Source organism: Stomoxys calcitrans, chromosome 4 (assembly GCF_963082655.1).
Source record: "Stomoxys calcitrans chromosome 4, idStoCalc2.1, whole genome shotgun sequence".
NCBI lineage: Eukaryota > Metazoa > Arthropoda > Insecta > Diptera > Muscidae > Stomoxys > Stomoxys calcitrans.
This window is the reverse complement of record NC_081555.1, coordinates 145,459,442-145,485,194: the sequence shown is the minus strand read 5'-3', so window position 1 is coordinate 145,485,194 and position 25,753 is coordinate 145,459,442. Positions and strand designations below refer to the sequence as shown.

The 25,753-nt window shown below is 39.7% G+C and overlaps 3 protein-coding genes across 3 annotated transcripts; all 3 read left to right on the top strand.

Moving 5' to 3' along the window:
• The first annotated feature begins 3,793 nt into the window (after positions 1-3,793).
• LOC131997038 (uncharacterized) lies at positions 3,794-13,433 on the top strand. The gene is made up of 2 exons (XM_059367296.1): positions 3,794-3,898; positions 12,972-13,433. Exon 2 carries the CDS (start codon positions 12,978-12,980, stop codon positions 13,431-13,433), a length of 456 nt encoding a protein of 151 aa, XP_059223279.1. The 5' UTR covers positions 3,794-3,898; positions 12,972-12,977.
• On the top strand, positions 7,461-10,751 carry LOC131997040 (uncharacterized). The gene has a single exon (XM_059367298.1). The coding sequence runs from the start codon at positions 7,461-7,463 to the stop codon at positions 10,749-10,751; it is 3,291 nt and encodes a 1,096-aa protein (XP_059223281.1).
• On the top strand, positions 11,745-12,821 carry LOC131997039 (uncharacterized). Its single transcript, XM_059367297.1, has one exon. The coding sequence runs from the start codon at positions 11,745-11,747 to the stop codon at positions 12,819-12,821; it is 1,077 nt and encodes a 358-aa protein (XP_059223280.1).
• Positions 13,434-25,753: the final 12,320 nt, after the last annotated feature.

The window sequence follows — 25,753 nt, the reverse complement described above, 5'->3', positions numbered from 1 at the left end:
TAATTGCGGATTTTTTAAAAGAAAGTAAATGCATTTTTAATAAAACTTTGAATGAACTTTAATCAAATATACTTTTTTTTACACTTTTTTTCTAAAGCAAGCTAAAAGTAACAGCTGATAACTGACAGAAGAAAGAATGCAATTACAGAATCACAAGCTGTGAAAAAATTTGTCAACGCCGACTATATGAACAATCCGCAATTACTTTTTGGGCAACCCAATACATATGAGAGCTACATCCAAATCTTGGCCCATTATGAATGAAATTTATGAAATTCACCAGTAATATCGAGAGTTACAAGAAAGTCCCTCCTGCCAAATTTCGAGAGAATCGGTTAACAAGAGACCATTTTATTACAATATTAATGCAAATCGGACGAACATATATATGTTAGCTATATCTAAATCTGAACCGATTTCGAACAAACCTTAAAGATATTGTGGAAGGCATCGAGGAAATCGATGTACGAAGTTTTGGGATGATTGGTCAATAAATGCGCTTGCAGTGGCTCTAGGAGTGAAAATCGGGCGATATATACATATGACAGCTATATCGAAATCTGAACCGATTTCCATGAAATTCACCAATAATATCGAGAGTTACAAGAAAGCCCCTCCTGCCGAATTTCGAGTGAATCGGTTAAAAAATGACAATTTTATTGCAATATTACGGCAAATCGGACGAACATATATATGGGAGCTATATCTAAATCTGAACCGATTTCGAGCAAACTTTCTATATATTGTGGAAGGCATCGAGGAAAGCGTTGTACGAAGTTTTGGGAAGATTGGTCAATAACTGCGCTTGCAGTGGCTCTAGGAGTGAAAATCGGGCGATATATGTACATGAGAGCTATATCTAAATCTGAACAGATTTCCATGAAAATCACCAGTAATGTCGAGAGTAATAAACAAATTCTTCCTGCCAAATTTCGAGAGAATCCGTTAACAAATGACCATTTTAAAGCATTATTACTGAAAATCGGACGGAATCTGAGCTATATTCAAATCTGAACCGATTTTTTCCCATTTTAATAGGCAGCAACTGTAGGCCAAAAACATGTCTGTACCAAATTTTAAGACTATCGGATGAAAACTGCGACCCTTTAGACGGACTGACAGACAGACGGACATAGCTTAACGAATCAGAAAGTGATTCTGAGTCAATCGGAATACATATCAATGGGTCTATCTCTCGTCTTTCTGCGTGTTACAAACAAATGCACTAAGTTATAATACCCTGTACCACAGTAGGGTATAAAAACCAGTAATGAAAGGCAAAAGTCGCGACTATATAATTCCCTACACCACCTCCTGCATATAGTACTAATTACATGTAGAACTTATCTCAAAATCTAGTCAGACTTTAATTTGTATTCCAATTGAAATAGCAATTTAGAACCTTGTAAGATTTTCCTACCATAGGACAAAAGATTTGGATTTCCAACATATTTAAAAAGCCATATCGGATAAAAGATTATATGGGAGTTATATCGAAACCTGTGCCCATTTTAAATGACACATTCTGGGACATGAAATAGAACATCTCACGCCCTATATAGTATGGATGTGACCAAAATTGTGGATTTTACTACCTTAAAAGTCCATATCGGATGAACGATATATATGAGAGCTATATCTAAGTTAGGACCGATTTTAAGGAAATTTTGGGAACGTATTGGAACGTCAATTCAAACGTCTCATGCAAAATTGGACGAAAATTGTGGATTATACAGCCTTAAAAGTCCATATCGGATGAACGATATATATGGGAGCTATATTAAAATCTAAACCGATTTTTATGAAATTTTGCACACATATGAAGATGTCAAATTAAGCACCTTATGAAAAATTTTGTAAAGATTGAACCAAAATTGTGGCTTCTACAGCCTTAAAAGGCCAAATCGGATAAAAGATATAAGGGAGTTATATTTAAATCTGAATCGATTTTGATGAAATTTTCTAGATATGTTAAAATCAGTAACAAAACAGTCTGTGCCAAATTTTGTGCAGATCGGTTGAAAATTTTAGCTACTACGGCCATTTAAGTGCAAATCAGGCGATACATATATATGGGAGCTATATCTAAATCAGGATCGATTTTTATGAAATTTTGCACACGTATGGAGACGTCAAATAAAACACCCCATGCCAAATTTTGTAAAGATCGGTAAAAAATTGAGGCTTCTACAGCCTTAAACGACCATATCGGATGAAAGATATATGTGGGAGCTATATCTAAGTTTGGACCGATTTTCATGAAAATTTCCACACATATTAGGACGACTTAAAAAAAAACCTCGCGCAAAACATTTTAAAGATCGGACGGAAACAGTGGCTTCTGCAGCCTTAAAAGTCCATATCGAATGAGAGATATATATGGGAGCTATATCTAAATCTGAACCGATTTTTTTCAAAATCAATAGCGTTTATCCTTCGGCCAAAAGAGTGACATGCGCAAAATTTCGTGACAATCGTATATCAAAAACAACCTGCACTTTGATCACAAAAATATATGGACTCACAGACGGACCGACGGACATGGCTAAATCGAATCAGAAAGTGATTCTGAGTCGATCGGTATACTTATCAATGGGTCTAGCTCTTCTCCTTCTTAGCGTTGCAAACAAATGATCAAATTTATAATACCCTGTACCACAGTGGTGGTGTAGGGTATAAAAATTTGAGTTTTTATACCCACCACCAAAGGATGGGGGTATATTCATTTTGTGATTCAGTTTGCAGTATATATTCTTGATCAGCGTAAAAAACTAAGACGATCTAGCCATGTCCGTTCGTCTGTTCGTCCGTCTGTCCGTCCGTCTGTCCGTTCGTCTGTCCGTCTGTTTGTCCGTCCGCCTGTCCGTCTGTCTGTCTGTCCATACATCTGTCTGTCCATCCGCCTGTCCGTCCGTCTGTCCGTCTATCTGTCCGTCCATCCGTCTGTCCATCCGTCTGTCCGTCCGTCTGTCCGTCCGTCTGTCCTTCCGTCTGTCCGTCCGTCTGTCCGTCCGTCCATCCGTCTGTCCGTCCGTCTGTCCGTCCGTTGCCCGTCCGTCCGTCTGTCCTTCCTACAGTTTTTAAAAATAGAGATATTGAGCTGAAACTTTGCACTGATTCGTCTTTGGGTCCTTCAAATCTGGACCGATCTGGGCCAAATTGAAGAAGGATGTTTCTTCAATTTGGCCCAGATTCGGTCCAGATTTGAATATAGCTGCCATATAGACCGATCTCTCGATTAAAGGTTTTGGGCCCATAAAAGGCACATTTATTGTCCGTGGACAAATTTGCATTTGTCCCTTAAAAATTAAGAACATATCGTAGAATAAGTTGTATGAATTATTGAATTGTATTGTGAATTGATATGAATTGTCTAGCGTATAAGAGATCCTTTTTTGCCATCCGTACTAGATTGTAAGACTATTGTGAATTGTTAGTTATAAGCCTTTTAGTACTGCAGCTCACTTGCCCTTTCTGTAATTTTTAAAACTTCACTTCTTACACAACCGCAGCAAGGTGAGCATCCACACTTTTTTCTCCTCTCCTAATAACACCCTTACCTTTGTAATCTCGCAACCGAAACACTTACCATCTTTTTATTTCCACTTGTCTCTTTTGGGTTTATCTCCTCTTTTTCTAACTTATTATTCCTCTGTGCGTGAGGAATAATAAGCTTAGTAAACCGCCTAAATTACAGTCCACTCATCATCCGCCATCGAGGGAATTCCGATTGTGACGTCATCTCTCTCGATCACTCACCCCCGCTCCGTCTACATTGGAATCCCAGTCGTGTTCATGGTCCTTCGAAGCCGTCCACTGAGACAACCAGAGACAACCATCGATTGAGGTAAATCCCATCTACATTGACATACATACATAGTTGTGTGCCATCGTTTCGGTAAGTGAAACCACTTCAGTTGTTAAAAAAAAAAGCTACATACATACACACTTATAAAGGGCTAAGTGACAGAAAAACAAAAAAGAGATAAAACTACACCGAAAAAGTGCAAAATCATAAGGAAACCCCATGGTGAAGTTATAAATTGCATGAACAAACGCATTTTTAAATGCGGTGTGGATATATGGGAAATACTGCGTAAAATCCCTTAAAAAAAAGAGATCAAAATTTGTTATTTCCCGAGAATTGTCTGCCCGTCTCTATTTTCGCTTTAAAAAGAAAAAAAAGTGTGTATGTAAAAGCTTTGTGTATATGTATTTAAAGACTGAATCGTTAATTGTGAGAGGAAAGTGCGTGAAAAGTGCCAAAAAGTGTTGCTTTGTCGGTCCTCGTGTGTTGGACACGGTAAAAAGTGCATTGTAAGGGCAAGATTGTTTAAAATAACCTTTTTTACAAGGCTCTGAAAATTACGGTAAAATTTTATGTTATTTCTTCAATTTCTCCTTGTTTGCATAAATCCCGTTAAAATCAGGCAAAATATATTTTAAAGTCCATATAACGGATCAAAATCGCTGAAGACTGATACATAATTTGCTGCAAAAGTAATAAGGAAATTTTTAATACATAGTCCCCTTTATGTATAACACAAAGTTCAACGAACGTTTCGTGCAGTGTAATAAGGGAGATTGAAGTTGACTCTCTTTCTATCTCTGTGGATTTGTGCAGGAGAGAGAACGAAAAAGAGAACTGCAACTCAAAAGGTAAAAGCGAAGACCAAACGAATGAGGAGCAAAGGAAAGAAATAGACGGACAGACAGGCCAACACTTGGAAGAAGAAGAAGTTGGGTTTGATTTAAATTGATTTGGAACAATGTGGAAGTGTGCAGTGAGAATTTAAAAGAATTAGAAAATAGAAAAATTTTATGTGAGAATTTTTAAATAAATAGCAAAAGTGCAAACCCCAAAAAAAAAAGTGCTATTAATTTTCACAATTTGCAAAAGAAATGGAAAAAGAATATAGAATTAAAAATATTTGTTGAAGGGAGAAATCGAGCTAAATTAACAAAAGAAAAGGGATAAAGCACATAAAGTTAAAAACCAACCTTCCATATAAAGTTAAAAACCAACGACACATACAAAAATTTAAAAAAAAGTGTAAAGTTCTATGGAAAATTTAATAAATATTGCACGGTTTAAAAAAAAAAAAAAAAGGAAAAATTGCACAGTTATTGAAATATTGCTTAGTTCTATAATTTATTGCACATATCCCATCTCTTATAAATGCTTAATGCATTCGAAGGGAATGCAGAGACTAAACCCTTTGTTATTTTGCTATTGTCAAAATATTGCACAATTCTGAAATCACAACGCTGAGTAAATTATTGCACACCCCCTTCTAGTGTACGTTCACTTCATACATGCCATAGGAATATATAATATTTAATCATTTGCACTTGGATTTGGTTGAAATTTTTAAAATATTGCACAGATATAAAAACACTTATTTTAAAAATATTGCACAAACCAGTTGTTGACCCACTCTTATACATACCTTTTGTCTTTGCATCCACCATTTGCGTAATTTGTTTTTTTTTTTGGTTGTCAAAAGCATTAAAATATTAAAATATTGCACTCATACCTTATACTAGTTTTAAATCACGGCACTATTTTGGTTCATTGCACGCCTCCCTCATAATTTTCTACATTATTCATTATTATTATTATGCGAATTTTCATGATCCAGCAAACGTAAATAAAGAACAGAAGAAGTAAAAAAGTACCAACCAAGACATTTGTCAACAAGAGAAAGAATAAGGAAAAAGATCAAAAAAAAAAAAAAAAAAAAAAAACAAACAAACCAAAGGGGCTGCTGCCTAAAAGCACTGGTTGGTACATACAAATAGAAATAAAGAAATACGCGCCAATTCTCTTCTCATATGATCACTTATATACGTATGAGTGTATGTTTATGCATCTGCCTACCCGCTCCCATTCTGTTCTGCCTACGCTGCGCTGCCTACTCGGTACTGCCAACTCCGTACGTATTGACTCTGTCGCTGAACAACAAGCAGAGCCCTCTCGTTTAGCCACCTGATACACACACGCACTTACATTAATGGTCATCATCCGCATGTTTGTTTTGCCCTAGTTGTTCCCATTGGAATATTTGTTTTTGAAGAGGAACAAAACAAACTACGTGTTATTAGGTGTTACCAGATTGTTTGTTTTGTATTGAATTGCGGGATTCGTAATTATTTTTCTCAATTTCCCCCGCTTAATTAAATCAATTAAAAAAGGTATTTGGAACAGGAAAACAAGAATTTCCTTGACGTTTGGCATCTTTGGAAGAGTTTGTTATTAGTTAATACACGATCATAATTATTTTTTTTTATTTTTGATTTGCGTATATAAATCATTAATCACTGAAGTAACAAGAATCTGTGTGCAGTATTTGGCAACAGTGCATGCGTACGGCACCGTATGAGTACATACCCTCACTCAGCAGGCATACACTTAGAGAAAAAAGCTCAATGAATAAAGCGGCAGTTTGACATTTTGATTCATATGCAATTTGAATTGAATGTCTTGGAATCGTCAATACACTAACAGAATTATACACACATATTTACTAACTCATAAATTTCGAACCATATACACATTTTACCTGTTTTTTCAGCCTTTCTGTGAACTTGTTTGACAAGTTAAAGAATTTCTATGAATTAAACAGAGATATTTGAAGAAATTTATCAAGCTTTGGAGAAGTATGTGTTTTTAGATTTTTGAGAAATTCACTTACACATATCAGCTGATAAGCCACTCTAGATAAATTTCAACAGATATCATCTGAACATTTGTCAATTATTGAATAATTGCTCGCAATTAGTACGCGGCAGTGTATAGTTGTGAGAAAAGGCGACAAGTTCTCTTTTGCCACACTCCTCTACAACAGAACCTTTTCCTTTTTGATTGTAATGCAATTCAAATTGACGGTTCTCTGTCTATTGAACTGCAGTTTATAAGTTTGGTGCAATTCAATTAAAATTGAATTTTCGGACACCACTTATCCCTCCGACTATGCTCATCACGGGAATTTCAGTCCCTCACGTCTAATGTTATGAATTATTTGGATTAGCTGTGAAATCTTGCCTTTGGTATTCTCGCCTTTAAATCTAAGACTGCTCTTTAGACGCCCGCAAAGATTCTGAGTTTTTAAAATTATATTTGGCATATTATGCAGAACCCGCTACTTTAATTATTCGGAATCTTATCACCTCTCTTACTAGCTGAACAATTTTGGTTATTCAACGAAGCTTTACGCTTGCACTCAACCCAATCGCAAATCAAAATTGTTTCTATCTCCCTGTGTTTCCAGAGGCAAATAGATTTCTCACGACAGTACACCAAATAATTCTTCTGCGCTACTTTCTTGGACAAGAGTTGAAATCTCTACTCGAAGTAATTCTTCTGCACTATTTTCCCAGACAGGAGTTGAAATCTCTTCACTCTTCGCTTATTTGCTCTATTTCTCATTGTTCACTCTATTGTACGGAATCAGTACAGAATGAACTTAGAGGAAGCCACCACGGACATGGCTTCTCTGCCTTCGGGATCTAATCCTTTATCGAATCCCACTTCCGCAATTAAGACTTCGTCGAATCAAGACAAGTTTCTCTTTGATTGCGACCATTTGATCAACTTTTGCACTCAATTTGAACAGAGTGACATTCAGGATCAAACTGATTCGGTATTGGAAGTAAAGTTAGAGGACCTCGAGAATCGGTGGCAACGACTTCAGGCTACCTATGAAGGTCTCATGCTAGCTCCAAGAAGTGTCAATACCAAGGACTACAGGGACAACGCTAGAGTTAATTTCAATGCCAGCTCCGAAGCCTATTACATGGCAAGGTCCCAAATCCTGGATATTCTGAGAATATCAGGAGGAAATGCTCGCCAGAACGCTAGGCACAGCCTTATTCCGGCTTATATTCCCCAGCCTTCGGTTGATCACTCCTCTCAAGAGGTGGCTGGCAGTTACATCAAAGTGCCTCCCTGTGATACAGAGGTATTTAAAGGGGGTTACGAGGAATGGCCATCATTCCGTGACATGTTCACGGCCGTTTACGTTAACCATCCAAAATTGACGAGAGCTCAGAAGTTATATCATCTGCGGAACAAGACTAGAGGTGCAGCTGGCGCCATAGTCAAGAGATTCACTCTATGCGATGAAAACTTCGAACTCGCTTGGAGTGCTCTAAAGGCTCGTTATGAGAACAAGCGGGTCTTAGTAGACAATCAATTAAAGGTTCTCTTCAACATTCCTATGGCATCTGTGGAGAATAGTGAAGCAATTCACAAAATTCAATCCACCGTGAATGATTGCCTGTGCACTCTCGAGACTCTTGACGTCAATGTAGAAAGCTGGGATCCCATACTCTTATACTTGGTTTCGACCAAGTTGCCAGATGAAACGCTGGCTCTGTGGGAGCAATCCCTCAAATCTCACCGCGATCTTCCTACCTGGAAACAGCTCGATGAATTCCTCATCAACAGGTACGAAATCGTGGAACGGCTCTCGAGCATAAAAGCCACAAAGACCAGAAGTTCGCTCCCGTCTCAAAGCAGTGGTAAGGTTCAAACTTATCACTCGCAAGAAAAGCTAAGCTCTTCTTGCCCCCTATGCAGTTCCGACCACACCATAAGAAGTTGTGGACAGTTTCGGAAATATACTGCGCAACAACGCATAGATTTTGCATACAAGCACAAGTTATGCATAAATTGCCTCTCCTCATCTCATCTCAAGACAAATTGCAAAAGTGTGAACACCTGTATAATTTGTCATAAGCCACACCACACTCTGCTTCATCTAAGAAGTAATCCAGAAGTGGAAACTGAAGATCAGGCAACCCATTCTAGTCGCGAGGATGACAAGGGTCAAATGAAATCGTCTGGCATGAATTCGAGAAACACGGGTCATAATGAGGCTCCCTCAACTTCAGGCGCAAGGCGCCCCTCTCACGTTCAGGCCAATTTCTCGTCCAACAACGAAATGATTTTGTTACGAACAGCTCTGGTTCGGATGGAACATCAAGGGGAGTTGTTTACGTTAAGAGCTCTTATTGATCCTGGTTCTCAACGAACCTTTATAACACAGCGAATTCAGAAGCGCTTACAAATTCCCACTTCTAAAGCGCATTTTGAGATTTTTGGTATTGGCGAACAGACTCAAACGTCAAATAAGGAATGCCAACTTGTCATTGTGGCGGAGAAATACGATGTTCGCTTCACAGTCTCGGCAATAGTATTGCCTAAAATGACAAAATGGCTTCCTTCCGTCTCATTCAAAATCTCAAATCCGTCCGAGTTGGAGGAGTTAGATCTGGCCGATCCAAACTTCAACAAATCCGCTCAAATTGACCTAATTTTAGGCAATGATTCTGAACGATTCATTAATATGGAAGGAATCAGGAGGAATATATGTGGCGATACCTCAGCATACAATACAGTTTTTGGCTGGGTATTGAGCGGTCCAATGCAAACTGAGAGAATTTTATCATTTTCCACGAACGTGGTGGAATCCGAGGATATAGAAATCAGCGAACTTCTGAGAAAATTCTGGGAGCAAGAAGAGGTACCCATGGCTCCTCCTCTTTGTGAAGATGATCAGTTTTGCGAAGAGTTTTACTCTAAAACTACCTCCAGGTCGCCGGACGGTAAATACGTCGTGAGACTGCCTTTCAAAGCAGAATTCTCCGACTCCCTCTCTCTTGGCTCATCTCGCTTTCTGGCTCTGGCTCAGTATAATCGGATGGAGACAAAGCTCTCTAATGATCCCGAGCTAAAAACCGAGTACAATTCGGTTTTAAACGAGTACATTTCTCTTGATCACGCTCAGGAGACCTCGTCTCAGGAAATCAACTGCGATGGACGATACAATTCATTTTATCTCCCACACCACGCAGTCGTCCGTCCAGAACACAAGTCCACGAAGGTGAGAGTTGTGTTCAACGCATCTCGTAGGAGCAAATCTGGTTATTCGCTGAATGATGTGCTCCGCACAGGACCTACACTGCAAACCGATTTAACGTCTGTGATCCTCAATTGGCGCCGATACCGATATGTGTTCGGTGGCGACATTCAGAAGATGTATAGGCAAATATGGCTACATCCGATCGACAGAGCATATCAACGCATACTTTTCAGACCGGATCCTAACGGACCGGTGAAGGATTTTGAACTAAAAACGGTTACCTTTGGTCTGAACTGCGCACCGTTTTTAGCAATTCGCACTCTATTGCAACTCGCCTCTGATTCCGAGGATGAGTTTCCGAATGTCGCAAAGACACTGAGGAAGGAGACTTATGTCGACGACATTCTGTCTGGTGGCTTCACTATAGAGGACACTATCCGCAAGCAAGAGGACTTGATATCAGTTCTGGGGCAAGCCGGGTTTCCTCTTGTGAAACTGACTGCAAACGACCCACAATTACTTGCCCGGCTTCCCAAAGAGAGTCTCTATGACTCTGACTTCTTGCGTTTCGATGAAGCGAGCACAACGAAAACCTTGGGTATCAAATGGAATGCGCTTACTGATTCTTTCAGTTACACCCTCGGCGCTCTTCCAACAGATCAGCCCATGAGCAAACGCAAGGTACTGTCTGCCGTTGCTCAGTTATTCGATCCTGCAGGATGGGTGGCTCCCATTGTAATCAGGTCGAAGATACTGATGCAGCAACTTTGGCTAGAAGGTTTGGATTGGGACGACGAACTCGGCTCAGAAACTCTAATGAAGTGGAATTCTCTGATATCCGACTTGAATCACATCGGATCAATCTCCATACCCAGATGGCTATAGTACTATCCGACTGATACAGTAGAGATTCACGGGTTCGACGCGTCTCAGGCGGCGATCTGTGCATGCGTCTACATTAGGTGTCGGGCCTCAAAATCCGTTGTATCCTCGAATTTACTCGTTGCGAAGAGTAGAGTGGCTCCACTGAAGCCTGTATGCCTACCACGTTTGGAGCTCAATGGAGCCTTTCTCTTGGCAAAACTTGTCAACATTGTGCTATCCACTTTCGATCTGGACATTAGTGGCATAACTCTTTGGACGGACTCATCCATTGTCCTTGGATGGTTAACAAAACCACCATGGACATGGGAAACATACGTGGCCAATCGGACGTCCAAGATTCATGACCTTCTTCCAGGGGGGACATGGCGACATGTCCCTACTCACGACAATCCAGCCGACCTCGGCACAAGAGGTTGTAGGCCGCAAGACCTCACATGCAACTCATTGTGGTTTCATGGCCCAAATTGGCTGACGAACCCACCGTCAGAATGGCCAAACAGGAACCCTTTGGTATCCCCTGGAATGGGAAAGCGCATGAATATCCAGGTTATGCACGAGACAGTGGAAGACTCAGACATCCTGCTCAGATTCTCGTCATACCCCCGAGCACTTAGGGTAGTCTCCTATATATTCAGATTCTACTATAACTGCCTTGCTGAATCTAGAGGGACCACTAGTAACTCCTCTCCAATTCTTACCCAAGATGAGGTAAGAAACACGAAATTCCGTCTGATAATGTTGGCCCAGATGAAGTGGTACCCAGACGAATACAAGCAGGTTAGTAGTTCTGAAGAACTCTCCAACAAAAGCTCACTACAATGTCTGAACCCCTTCCTGGATCGGGACAAGGTCCTACGCGTTAATGGTCGACTCGCGGCTTGTTCTTTACCCTACAACGAGAGATTTCCTATCATACTTCCAGGGAACTCTCGGCTTTGCCACCTTTATTTGCTCCATTTGCACGAATTTCTCGCCCACGGTGAATGCATCCTAATGTGTCGTATGATTCAGACAGAATTTCACATCTCACGTCTCAGACCAAGGGTGAAGGGCATTATTCACAAGTGCAAAACGTGCATCATCTTCAAGAAGAAGCCTTGCTCCCAGATTATGGCTCCGCTCCCTCTTGACAGATGTACAATAACACCACCATTTCACGTGACGGGCATAGATTTCGCAGGGCCCTTTGATCTCAAAAGTTCAGCTCTTCGCAGAGCCCCTCTCTTAAAGGGTTATGTAAGCATTTTCGTGTGCTTCTCAACAAAGGCTGTGCATTTAGAGCCATGCTCCGAGCTCTCCACGGCGGCATTTGAAGCCGCCTTTTCTCGATTCGTTGGGAGGCGAGGCCTACCTCGTAAGGTAGTATCTGATAATGGCAGGAATTTCGTGGGTGCCAGTCGAAAGATGCTACGAGAGTTTAGGAGTTTCATTCAGGTTGCAGCAAGCGACATTGCTGAGAGGTACTCTACACAGGGCTTTGAGTGGCAGTTTATACCCCCTCATGCTCCACATATGGGTGGGCTTTGGGAATCGGCCGTGAAATGTTTTAAGCACCATTTCAGGAGAGTGGCTGGCGCTCATTTATTCACGTTCGAGCAATTTGCCACATTACTTGCTCGTATTGAAGGAGTTCTGAACTCTCGCCCCATCTCTGCCGTCTCTGAGGATCCGAATGATCTCACGGCGCTGACTCCCGGACATTTTTTGAAAGGCGCTCCGATAATGTCATTTCCCGAGCCTTTGGCTGGGGATATCTCCGTGGTAAATAGGTGGGTGAAGTTGAAGGCCATCCATCACCAGTTTGCTATACGATGGAAAGAGGAGTATCTGAGGACGCTGCAGAAGCGTTATAAATGGAAGACCACTTCTCCCAATGTGAAGGTCGGTGATCTTGTAGTCGTAATGGACGATCTACTACCGCCTAGTGACTGGCGACTGGGAAGAGTGTCTAAGACCTACAGCGGTTCCGATAGGAACACCAGAATTGCGGATGTGAAGATCGCATCCGGGGTCATTACTCGACCAATCGTTAAACTATGTCACTTACCCATACTTGATCAAACCCAATAGGGGAAATTATTACCGCATAAGTGTGTCTGCTTCTCCCCTCATTTCCATTTCCTTTACTTTTCATACCCGTTTATATACTCTATCTCACTCTCATTTGTTTTCTCATTTCTTGCTTACCTCAACAGTCAATAAACATCTGTCTACTTTCAGGTCAAAATGAGTGCCCAAAACCTCTACAAGTGCATGTTGTGCAAAAAACGCCATGCCCTCAGATACTGCCCAATTTTCATCCAGATGACGGTGGAGGACAGGAGGGTAGTAGTTCGACAGCACAACTACTGCCGAAATTGTCTGGCGAAAAGCCACACAATTGATGACTGCCAGTCGGCAGATACTTGTCGAAAATGTGGGTTTCGGCATCACACCATGCTGCACCCACGAAAACTCACCTTCAACTCCAGCAGCTCTACCATCACCACCAAATCGACCTCATCAAGACAACAACCCCAAAAGAAACCACCAACTTTAGCACGGCCTCGACGACAACAATCAACATCAACTCCGGCCCAACGCAAACAACCAGCTAAATCACGCCTTGGCCAACGTCAACACACAGCCTCAGCTGGTCAACAACAGCGACAACCCAAAAAACGCTACAGGTCTCAGAGTTAAAGAGGCCGCCTGCCACCAAAGCCAAGACCTCAGCAAAAGCCAAGACCTCAACAGAAGCCAAAGCCACAGAAAGCCAAAAAAGAACGCTCAGCAGCCCCTCAACCGAATTACTTGATACTGTCAGAGGCTATAAAGTCCTTGGCGACCGTACTTTGCGCTTCCTCATCAAATTTTGCGTAACCGCAAGGCCGGCGCCATGGACAAATTTGCATTTGTCCCTTAAAAATTAAGAACATATCGTAGAATAAGTTGTATGAATTATTGAATTGTATTGTGAATTGATATGAATTGTCTAGCGTATAAGAGATCCTTTTTTGCCATCCGTACTAGATTGTAAGACTATTGTGAATTGTTAGTTATAAGCCTTTTAGTACTGCAGCTCACTTGCCCTTTCTGTAATTTTTAAAACTTCACTTCTTACACAACCGCAGCAAGGTGAGCATCCACACTTTTTTCTCCTCTCCTAATAACACCCTTACCTTTGTAATCTCGCAACCGAAACACTTACCATCTTTTTATTTCCACTTGTCTCTTTTGGGTTTATCTCCTCTTTTTCTAACTTATTATTCCTCTGTGCGTGAGGAATAATAAGCTTAGTAAACCGCCTAAATTACAGTCCACTCATCATCCGCCATCGAGGGAATTCCGATTGTGACGTCATCTCTCTCGATCACTCACCCCCGCTCCGTCTACATTGGAATCCCAGTCGTGTTCAGTCCGATTTTGCCATAATTTGGGACAGTGAGCTGTGTTTCGCTCTTCGACTTTCTTTTTCAATTTGTCTCAGATCGGTTCAGATTTGAATATTGCTGCCATATAGACAGATCTCTGGATATAATGTTTTGTGCCCATAAAAGGCGCATTTATTGTCCGATTTCGCCGAAATTTGGGACAATGAGTTGCGCTAAGCTCTTCGACAACCTTTTGCAATTTGGCCCAGATCGGTTCGGATTTGAATATAGCTGCCATATAGACCGATCTCTCGATTTAAGGTTTTGTGGCCATAAAAAGCTCATTTATTGTGCGATTTCCTCCAAATTTGGGACAGTAAATTGCGTTAATCTCTTCGAGAACTTTCTGCAATTTAGCTCAGATGGGTTCAGATTTGGATATAGCTGCCGTATAGATCGATCCCTCGATTTTAAGTCACATTTATAATCCGATTTCGCTGAAATTTGAAATAGTGACTTATGCTAGGCTTTTTGACATCCATGTCGTATATGGTTCAGATCGGTCTATATTTGGATATGGCTACCATAACGACCAATATTTTGTTCTACAAAAATGAACAATGACTTGTACTTATGAGACCTCTCAACAGCCGTGTCGACTTTGGTCGGACCGTATTTCGATAAAGCTGCTATGAGGTCATACATTAAGCATTTTTCACCGGATTCACCGGCCGAACTTAACGCCTTTTTACTTGTTTTGTTTAATTATTAAATCTTTCTTTCTTTCATTATCAAATCTTTTATCATTCTTCTCCACTGTAGCAAAATTCTCATTATAACTATGTCGACAATACAGACTTTTATTTTTTATTTTTCGCAAACAATTACAAAATTTACATATTATTATTAAATTGTACGAGTATGTCAATATTAAATTATACCATTGTTTTATTACTTCCGCTTCAAAACGTTTTGTTCGTGTTCATTTTTTCTCTAAACCACGACATTTGCAATGTGAGCGCAATTATTTTTTTTTTGCTTCATACTTGGTAATGCAAACCAAACAAATAAATTTAAAACTAACCATAATTAAACATTTAATACAAATTAAAATTTAATTATTGACACGATCCTTTATATTTAATGAAATATTAAGAAGCGAAATAATTTGTAGTGAAACTGATATGGGCGAAACAGGAATGAAAAATAAAAACATTGCTTGAAATTGGGTTTAAAAATTTAAAGGAAAATGAAACATGCAGAAAGGCATTAAGTTCGGCGGGGCCGAACTTTGAATGCCCACCAACTCGGGTATATATGTACATCTTTTTTTATTACAATTCAGTGAAAATTGGATAACTTATGCACCCAAATTCGTCACGGACATTGAGTGGTCTAATAAATATAAGTCACTGTTGAGTTTTGTATTTAAAATTTCAACAAAATCGGGTAATAAAGCTTCAGACCCTTAACCGGCAGCGAAATCTGCGAATCAGCGAAATCGGGTAATAAATAGGGCTTTTATGGGCGCAAAACCTTAAATCGAGAGCTATATTCAAATCTAGATCAATCTGAGCCAAATTGATGATGGATGGCGCAGTGCTTAACACAACTCCCGTTCCCAATTTTCAGCAAAATGGAATAATAAATGTGGCATTTATGGGTCTAAGACCCTAAATCGGCAGATCGGTCTATATGGGGACTATATCAAGATAAAGTCCGATATAGCCCATCTTCGAACATAACCTGCCTATGGACAAAAAAGGAATCAGCTAAATATCTCTATTTTTAAAGACAGTAGCGGGATTTCAACAGTGATACGGACAGACGGACCGACATGGCTAGATCGTCTTAGATTTTTACGCTGATCAAGAATATATATACTTTATTGGGTCGAAAATGGTTATTTCGATGTGTTGCAAATGGAATGACAAAATTAATTACCCCCATCCTTCGGTGGTGGGTATACAAATTTGGTATTCAAATTTCGCATGGGATACCTATGGGGTCCGCCACCAAATATTTATATAGACCAGTCACGACAATTTGGGACTCAAATAAAAGGTATTTAAGATTTGAAAACGTATATGATATCCAATTGTCGTGGGACTACCCCAACCCCTAAAACACCCCCTTAATCATGTTTAGCGACCATTACCGAGTTGGACATAAATCTGATATTCATATGTGGGACCAAGTGTGGGACCCCTCAAGAGGACAAATTCATCACTGTATCAATATGGGGCTCAAAAGAAAAGTCTTTGGGAGTAAAGCACGAATCTTGTTACAATTTTCTGGAAGAATTGTCTTTGCGATCACCCCACCCCCATAACACCATCAAATAGGAGGTATTTGCTGACCATTGCAATATGGGGCTCAAATAAGAGGCATTTTTGAGTAGAATATGAATCTGATATATATTTTCAGGGCCAGGTCACTGAGTGGCCGTCCCATCCGCAAAACACCCCCCAAAAACCGGACATGTTTGCCGACTATGGAAATATGGACCTCAAATGAAAAGTATTTGGGAATAGACCACGAATCTGATATCAGCATTCGGGACAACTGTCTAGGGGACGTCCCACCCCCATTACAATCCCCAAATAGCTTTTGATCTCCATTACAATTTGGGTTTTAAAGAGGGTGGGGCTTTATATAAATCGTTTCTAGAGTCCTTACCCCAAAACTCAACATTTTTGCTGACTTTGGCAATAAGGTGTTTAAATGAAAGGTATTTGAGATTGAGAAGACGAATTTATTATCCAATTTTGAGGCCAATGGCAATATGTTGCTTAAATAACTGATAATTAGGGGTAAAGCTCGATGCTGATTTATTTTCAGGGCTTAGTGTTTAGAGGACCACCGCACTCCCTAAAACACCACCAAATCGGGTATATTTACCAACCATGTCAATGTGGGACTAAAATATAAGGTATTAGGGAGTAGAACAAGAAATTGATACCCATTTTCGGGACCAATTTCATGGGGGACAATAAAATATGACCAATAATAATCTGTTCAGTGTAAACAAGTTCTCTCCAGCGAGCTATATAGTTGGCGAAAGCCTTGGCTTGATTCCCCGATATATGGGTTGATTCCAACCCTTCTTACGAGCAGTCCTTGCGAATTAGAGTATAGGAAATTTCTCGTTACAACATCGCGCTGTCGGCGTAGTATATGATCAGCCAAGTCCATTTTCATGTTTGTTCTTATTTGCAATTCTGAATTTGAAATACAGTTTGGCCAAAGAATTCGAAGTATTTGTGCTCCAGAATTTCGCAAAACTGTGTATATAAGGTGTATATTAAATTCTGCAGACTGTCCAATGAGTATACACAGGTTAATGTGGTCAGCACAAGAGCGTTCTGGACGAAAACTTCCTGTTCCTTTTTCAAAATGCTGTTAAGTGCAAGCGAAATACGCTGCTGAAGAGGACTTGCCATCACTTCAACTTTGGGATTGTGACCGTGATCTCCTACGTTGGTTTCGGCACTCAGCGGGATAAGGAGGATCGGAGCTTGCGTCCTCGGTTGCTGGTCCCTCGGATCTGAAGAAATCACGCCATTGCTCTCGTCGAATGCAGAAAACCAAAAACATTACTCTGAGAATGAAGAGAATGGTAACAAGTAAAAAGGCGTTAAGTTCGGCCGGGCCGAACTTTGTATACACACCACCTTGGGTATATATGTTAACCACCTTTCATCAATATCCGCTGAAAATTGCAAACCTTATGTCCCATAGCAGTTATATCGAAATATGATGCGATTTAGACCAAACGCTAATAGGTACAAGTCATTGTTCAATTATGTATAACAAAAATATTGGTCTTTTTAGTAGCTATATCTAAAAATAAGCCGATCTGAACCATATACAACATGGATGCCGAAAAGCCTAACATAAGTCAATATGTCAAATTTCAGTTAAATCGGATTTTAAATGCCCCTTTTATGGGCCCAAAAATTTAAATCGAGAGATCGGTCTATATGGCAGCTGTATCCAAATCTGGACCGATCTATGCCATAATGCAGAAGTATGTCTAGGGGCTTAACTTAACTCAAAATATCGGCGACATCTGACAATAAATACGCCTTTTATGGCCCCAAAATATTAAATCGAGAGATCGGTTTATATGGCAGCTATATCCAATATATCCACGGATCTGAACCAAATTGACGAAGAATGTCGAAGGGCCTAAGACAACTCACTGTCCCAAATTTCACCAAAATCGGGTAATAAATGTGGATTTTATGAGCCCAAGGCCTTAAATCGGAAGATCGGTCTATATGGCAGCTATATCCAAATCAGGACCGATCTGGGCCAAATTCACGAAGGATGTCAAAGGGCCTAAGGCAACTCACTGTCCCAAATTTCAGCAAAATCGGAAAATAAATGTGGCTTTTATTGGCCTAAGACCCTAAATTGGTGGATCGGTCTATATGGGGGCTATATCAAGATATAGTCCGATATAGCCCATCTTCGAACATAACGTGCTTATGAACAAAAAAAGAATCTGTGCAAAGTTTCAGCTCAATATCTCAATTTTTTAAGACTGTAGCGTGATTTCAACAGACAAACGGACAGACGGACGGACATGTCTAGATTGTCTTAGATTTTTACGCTGATCAAGAATATATATACTTTATGGTGTCGCAAATGGATATTTGGATGGGTTGCAAACGGAATGACAAAATTAATATACCCCCATCCTTCGGTGGTGGGTATAAAAATGGACTTCCATGATCTGCGAACCTGCACCTGGAATGTCCGTACTCTTTATAAAGACGGTGAAATATACGCACTGAAAGATGTATTGGAAAAGCAAATGGCAGATATTACCGCCTAACAGGAAATACAGTGTATGGGGAAAGAAGTCACAACAACGCCGGTAGGTGACGTCCTATATAAAATCTGTCAAAAAAACGAGAAGACTGTTTTATCCCCTCCACTATAGGACGGCGGTACATTAACATCGTCGTTCCGCTTGTAACTCATCGCAATAATGATCTGAGACCCAGCAAAGTATACGAGGGTTGCCTTTTATATTTCGGGATTAGAAAACACAAAAAAATATTTATCATCGAAAATCTCTTTATTATTTTTCAAAATATTCCCCATTAAGTTCTATACACTTCTGCATGCGTTTGAACCAATTGTCGAAGAACTTTTGTCACTCTGATTGAGGTATCGCTAAAACATGCATTCTGAACGGATCAACCGCTTCTTCAGGTGTCGAAAAACGTTGACCTCTCATTTTGTTTTTTACGTACGGGAATAAAAAGAAGTCATTCGGTGCCATGTCAGGACTACACGTCGGATGACTCATCAAATCGATATTTTGAGTGCTCACAAAGGCAGTTGTCTCGTATTTTTGGAGCATTTCTTTCGACCAATCGACACTAGCCTCTTTTCGAACGATTGACAATTTGTGTGGGATTCAACGCGAAAATAATTTTTTGATGGTCAAATGTTCATGCAATTGTTAATGTATGCTGGTCCCACTAATGAATAAGGTTATCTCAATCTCACGATAGTTCACATGACGATGTTGCACAGCATCAATGGTTTTTGGAAAAGCAACTGATTTTGGTCGACCTTCACGAAATTTGTCTTGGAGTGAACTATGTCCTCGGTTAAATTCACCATACCATCGATAAACACTGGTCCTTGATGGAGCTTTATCGCCAAAAATTGAATTAAGGTCATCGATGCACTGTTGTTGAGTTAATCCACGTCGAAAGTTGTAAAAATAATCGCACGATTTAATTCCATTTATTGGGCGAGATGAATCGTTTAAGTTACTGTAAACAACACAAATAGCGCTCGTATGTCAAAACGTTCTGAGTTCGTATAACCTCAAAAGTGTCAAGCTTTACGATAGTGCTGTCAGTTGGCAGATTGCAACACAAGGGTCGAATTCAATCGTATCTGTTTATTCGTTTGTCCGACTGTCAGTCTATCAATGTTAATTTGAGTACAAAGGATAGATTACAATTTTCATCCAGACATCATAAAAAATGGCTCTGACATGTGTTTTGGCCCAGAAGCCAAAACATATTCGATAAATGTATATGTTGATCCGAATTGGATTAATATTGCCATGAAATGGTCACTTGCCAACCAATCCTTACGAAATTCGACACAAAGGGTTTATGATTCTTGATATTGCTGGTGAATTTCGTAGAAATTGGTTCAAATTTAGATTTTTATTTCAAAATCCTTTGTCCGCCCATTAAGGTCTTCCCAAAATTTTTTAGAATGTATTATTTTTCGGCAGGGAAATCAATATTTGTGTTGACTTGTGTAATCATTATTAATACCGTCTGTCACAGCTCATTAACTATAGTAGCATTAAGGGTATGTGATAGACCCTTACATATTTTTCAGAGCAATATCTCTCAAAAAAACTGCCTATGTGTGTGCTATTGTTCAGAAAAACTGACTTACAGTGGTTGCCTTCTTCTTATTAAATCAACCAACCTTTAAATTTTGTGTTTAAGGTCATCCAAAATAATGGATAGATTTAAAGTTTGCCAAAGACGTTTTTTCCACGAAATAAATTGTCTTAATCGAAGCCATAACTTATTCCAATATTGGGCGAACTTAAATCTCGTTTTTGACTTTAGCCCCAAATGTAAGCGTAAACTAAAACTTCTCTTAAGACAAAGTAAAATATCAAAAGTTGCACATAAGTATTTTACCAAAGTTAACCATGAGGAAAGAGACAAATTGCAATTAAATGTGCCTGCAAAAGAAAATTATTTTTCAAAACGTAAAAAGTATATGGCATGAAACTTTTACAAAAGCAAAAGATGTCTTAGAACACGTGTTCTAAATGTAACCAAAAAAAAAAAAAACCCTACTCATTCACACAAACACCAACTCTGCTCAAAAAGTCCTTCACAAAGAGACGAAAAATGTAACCAAATTTCAAACAAACAAATGATTCTGCTTGAAAAGAACAAATCTGTAGCAACGCGAAACGATGGCTCAACGACAAAAAAAAGAAGGTTCGAAATGGAGAAGAAAACTTTTTGGTGAAATATTTCACACTTTGTTAGCTAGAAATTCTTTTGTAGCCACTATCCCAAAAACTAACACCCAAGAAGCGAGGAGAACAAAAATTTAGACAAGATATTAAGCTGACAATGCAATTATTTTAGGTATTAAAGTACACTGAGAGAAAGTGGCAATGTCGGCTTTTGGTCTTTGACAAAATCAATATTTGGAGCATAAACAAAAACAAAAAACAAAAAAAAAAAAACAAGATAAAAGGCGTTAAGTTCGGCCGGGCCGAACTTTGGATTCCCACCACCTCGGGTGTATATATAAACCACCTTTCGTCAAAATCCGGTGAAAAATGCATACCTTATGTCTTATAAATGCCCCTTTTTTGAGGCCAAGACATTAAATCGAGATATCGGTCTACATAGCAGCTATATGCAAATCTTCATCGACTAAGACCAAATTGCAGAAATATGTGGAGAGGCTTAACTTAACTCTCTGTCCCAAATTTCGGCAACATCGGACAATAAATGCGCTTTTTACGCCCCGAAACCTAAAACCGAGAGATCGGTCTATATGGCAGCTATATCCAAATCTGGATCAACCTGGGCCGAATTGAAGAATTATGTCGATAGTCTTAATACAACTCACTGTCCCGAATAAGAGCCTAAATCGGAGGATCGGTCTATATGGCAGCTATATCCAAATCTGGATCGATCTGAGCCAAATTAATGAAAGATGTCGAAGGGTCAAATACAACTCACTGTCCCAAATTTCAGTAAAATCGGATTAAAATGTGGCTTTTATTGGCCTATGACCCTAAATCGAAGGGTCGGTCTATATGTCAGCTATATCCACATCTACACCGATTTGGGCCAAATTGAAGAAGGATGTCGAAGGGCCTAACACAAAGCACTGTCTCAAATTTTGGCAAAATCGGACAATAAATTCATCTTTTATGGGCGTAAGACCTTAAATCAGAAGATCGGTCTATATGGCAGCTATATCCAAATCTGATCCGATCGGAGCCAAATTGAAGAAAGATGACGAAGAGCTTATTCCCAAATTTCAGCAAAATCGGATAATAAATGTGGCTTTTATGGGACTAAAACCCTAAATCGGCGGATCGGTCTATATGGCAGCTATATCCAAATCTATTCATATTTGGGCCAAATTGATGAGGGATATCAAAGGGCCTAACACAACTCACTGTCCCAAATTTAAGCAAAATCGGGTAATAAATGTCGCTTTTATTGGCCTAAGACCCTAAATCGGCGGCTCGGTCTATAAGGGGGCTATATCAAGATATAGTCCGATATAGCCCATCTTCGAACTTTACCTGCTTATGGACAAAAAAAGAATCCGTGCACAGTTTCAACTCAATCTCTTTTTTTTAAGACTGTAGCGTGATTTCAACAGACAGATGGACGGACATGGCTAGATAGTCTTAAATTTTTACGCTGATCCAGAATATTTATACTTTATAGGGTCGGAAATGGATATTTCGATGTGTTGCAAACGGAATGACAAAATAAATATGCCCGCCTCCTTCGGTGGTGGGTATAAAAACTACTACAAATTGTACTCGTTGTTCTTCATATGAATTTTTTTGTACATGGGTGCGTATGGTTTTGTAGTAATCATAATATCAACACGTATACGCACCACCATACAGGAAAACAGAATAGCACGGCATTGGATAGCTGTTAGCAACACACAGCCTGGAACATTGAGGCTCTATCTGTGTGCGGATAGTGGAGTGCTGCTGCAACCGCAGTCGTGCACAATCAGCGATATTGAACGAAGGCAGTGAGAGAGCGGGCGGCACCGGCTATTGCATAAATGCTGAGTGCCTATGGAGCTTGATATGACAAGGCGAGTAATTGGCGCCTTTAAATAATCAATGGCCACACTGGTCCCGGGGTGATTGGTCCTTTGGATTGGAACGAGCTTGTTCACCTACAGGAGCTTGATGAGGATCGGCACTTCCACATGAAAATGTGGCTACAACAACAAAACAACAACAAAATATATATTGATTTTCTTTGGGGGCGGTTCCTAAAATTTGTGACGTAAATCGAAGTATAAACTACTTTTTCGTCAAAACACCGATATTTACTTAAATTATTCCTCATTTTGGGGTTTGGGCCTAGACATAAGTATGGTACTCGTACGAATATGATCCTAACCACCCTCGCGTATCCCACAAAATTATGTGCCCTTTATTCACTGAGGGGGGGTTTTCTAGCCATGACCGTCCGTCTGTCGAAATCACGATAGCGGTCGAACGTGTACAGCTAGCTGCACAGACACTTTCTTTTGATGTAGGTCATTGATGATTGCAATTGGGCCATATAAATCGATCTCCCGATTTCACTTCTTGAGCTCCTGGAAGCCTCGATTTTCACCCGATTTCTCTAAAATTTTTCACATAGTGTTCTGTTATGACTTTCAATAACTTTGTCAAGTACGGTTCAAATCAGTCTATAACCTGATATAGTACCATATCAACCGATCTCCTGATTTGAATTCTTGAGCCCCTGGAAGCCGGAATTTTTGTCCGATTTGGCTGAAGAAGAAGATATGACTCCCATATAAACCGAACTTCCGATTTGACTTCATGAGTCCTTACAAGCCGCGATTTTTATCTTATTTTTATCGGGTTCCCAAGGTTCGGCCCGGCCGAACTTAGCACGATTTTACTGGTTTTTATGTTACTAACTAAACCCGGCCTACTTCGCTGTGCCGTCATTAATACCACGTGAAAAATTGTGCCGGGATTATGATTCACCTCTTCCTGGCACTTGTGTACAAATTCGAATGTTAGGTTCGCACTCTACTTTAAAATATCTATCACTTGATCCCCAATAATTGGTCAGTTAACCTATTTGGTGTGTTTTTGGGGTAGATCGCCATTCAGATACTTAGATATAAATTTTAATTTCATATTCGTAATCTCAGTATTGCCTTGATCGGCATATGTTTCCGGAAGGGGTTTGGGAGGGGTTTAGGCAGGAGGCGGCCCCTATTACTTGGACCTCATTTTCAATGATATCCCCATAATCTACTCCCGAATAATTTTCATTTGAGTCCCATATTAACATGATCGTCCGATATGCCTATATGAGACAGTTTTCGGCTCGGGTCGAACACCTAGATATTTCAACACAATTTTTAATTTGCATTTGCACTCTACTTCCTAATACCTTTAATTTTTGTTCCATATTGTCTCAATCAGTCCCCTTTCGATTTTGGGTGATTTTTTTGGTGCGATTTTGGACTTGGGGCGGCCCCTTAGGTACCTGAACCCAATTTTAAAAACCATATTCATACTCTACACCTGAATACTTTTCATTTGAGTCTCAAATTTTTCGATCGCTCAACATTTGATATTAAAAAAATTTTATAGACCATCCCTCGGTGGTGGGTATACAAACCAAAGGGTCTAAAAATTAAAAAAAAAAACAAACAAGTAAAAAGGCATTTAGATCGGCCAGGCCGAACTTTGGATACCCACCACCTCGGGTATATATGTAAATCCCATTTCATCACAATACGCTGAAAATTGGATAACTTAAGCACCCAAATTCGGCACGGAAATTAAGTGGTCTAATATATATGTCACCATTCAATGTTGTAGAACAAAATATTGGTCTCTTAGGCAGATATGTCCAATTATAAACCGATCTGAACCATATTGAGGTCGGATATCGTGAGGCTCAGAAAAACTTATTGTTTAAAATTTCAGCGAAATCTGGTAAACAATAAAGCTTTTATTGCCTTCAGACCCCCTATCGTCAGATCGGTCTATATTTAAATATAGGCCTATCTAAACCATATTTAGCTTGGGTATTAGGAGGCTAAAAATACCTCAATGTTTCAAATTTTAGCGAAATCGGTTAAAATATAAAGCTTTTATGGGCTTCAGACCCTTTATCGGCAGATCAGTCTATATGGCAGCTATATCTAAATATAGTCCGATCTGTACCATATTTAGGTCGGATGACCGGATGCTTAAAATAACCCACTGTTCCAAATTTCAGCAAAATCGGGTAATAAATAAAGCTATTATGGTGTTTAGACCCTTTATCGGGAGATCGGCCTATATGGCAGTTATATCTACATATAGTCCGATCTAATCCATATTTAGGTCAGATGTCGGGAGGCTTAAAATAACCTACTGTTGCAAATTTCAGCAAAATCGGGTAATAAATAAAGCTTTTATGGTCTTTAGACACTTTATCGGGAGATCGGTCTATATGGTATCTGTGGTCTTGATTTTGAGCGTCTACAGGACGCAATTCCTATCCGATTTAGCTCAAATTTTACACGACGTGTTTCGTTATGATTTCCAATAACTGTGTTAAAATAGTTCAAATCGGTCCATAACCTGATATATCTGCCATATAAACCGATCTGGGGTCTTAACTTCGTGAGCCCCTACAGGGAGCAACTCCTACTCGATTTGGCTGAAATTTTGCACGACGTTGTTTGTTATGACTTTCAACAACTGTGTTAAGAATAGTTCAAAACGGTCTATAACCTGATATAGCTGCCATATAAACCGATCTGTGGTCTTGACTTCTTGAGCCACTAGAGGGCGCACTTAATATCCGATTTAGCTGAAGATTTGCATGAGATGTTTAA

Excerpts from the sequence above, each read along its gene's own strand:
- LOC131997040 (XM_059367298.1), top strand. The coding sequence starts at position 7,461 with ATGAACTTAGAGGAAGCCACCACGGACATGGCTTCTCTGCCTTCGGGA.
- LOC131997039 (XM_059367297.1), top strand. The coding sequence starts at position 11,745 with ATGTGTCGTATGATTCAGACAGAATTTCACATCTCACGTCTCAGACCA.
- LOC131997038 (XM_059367296.1), top strand. The coding sequence starts at position 12,978 with ATGAGTGCCCAAAACCTCTACAAGTGCATGTTGTGCAAAAAACGCCAT.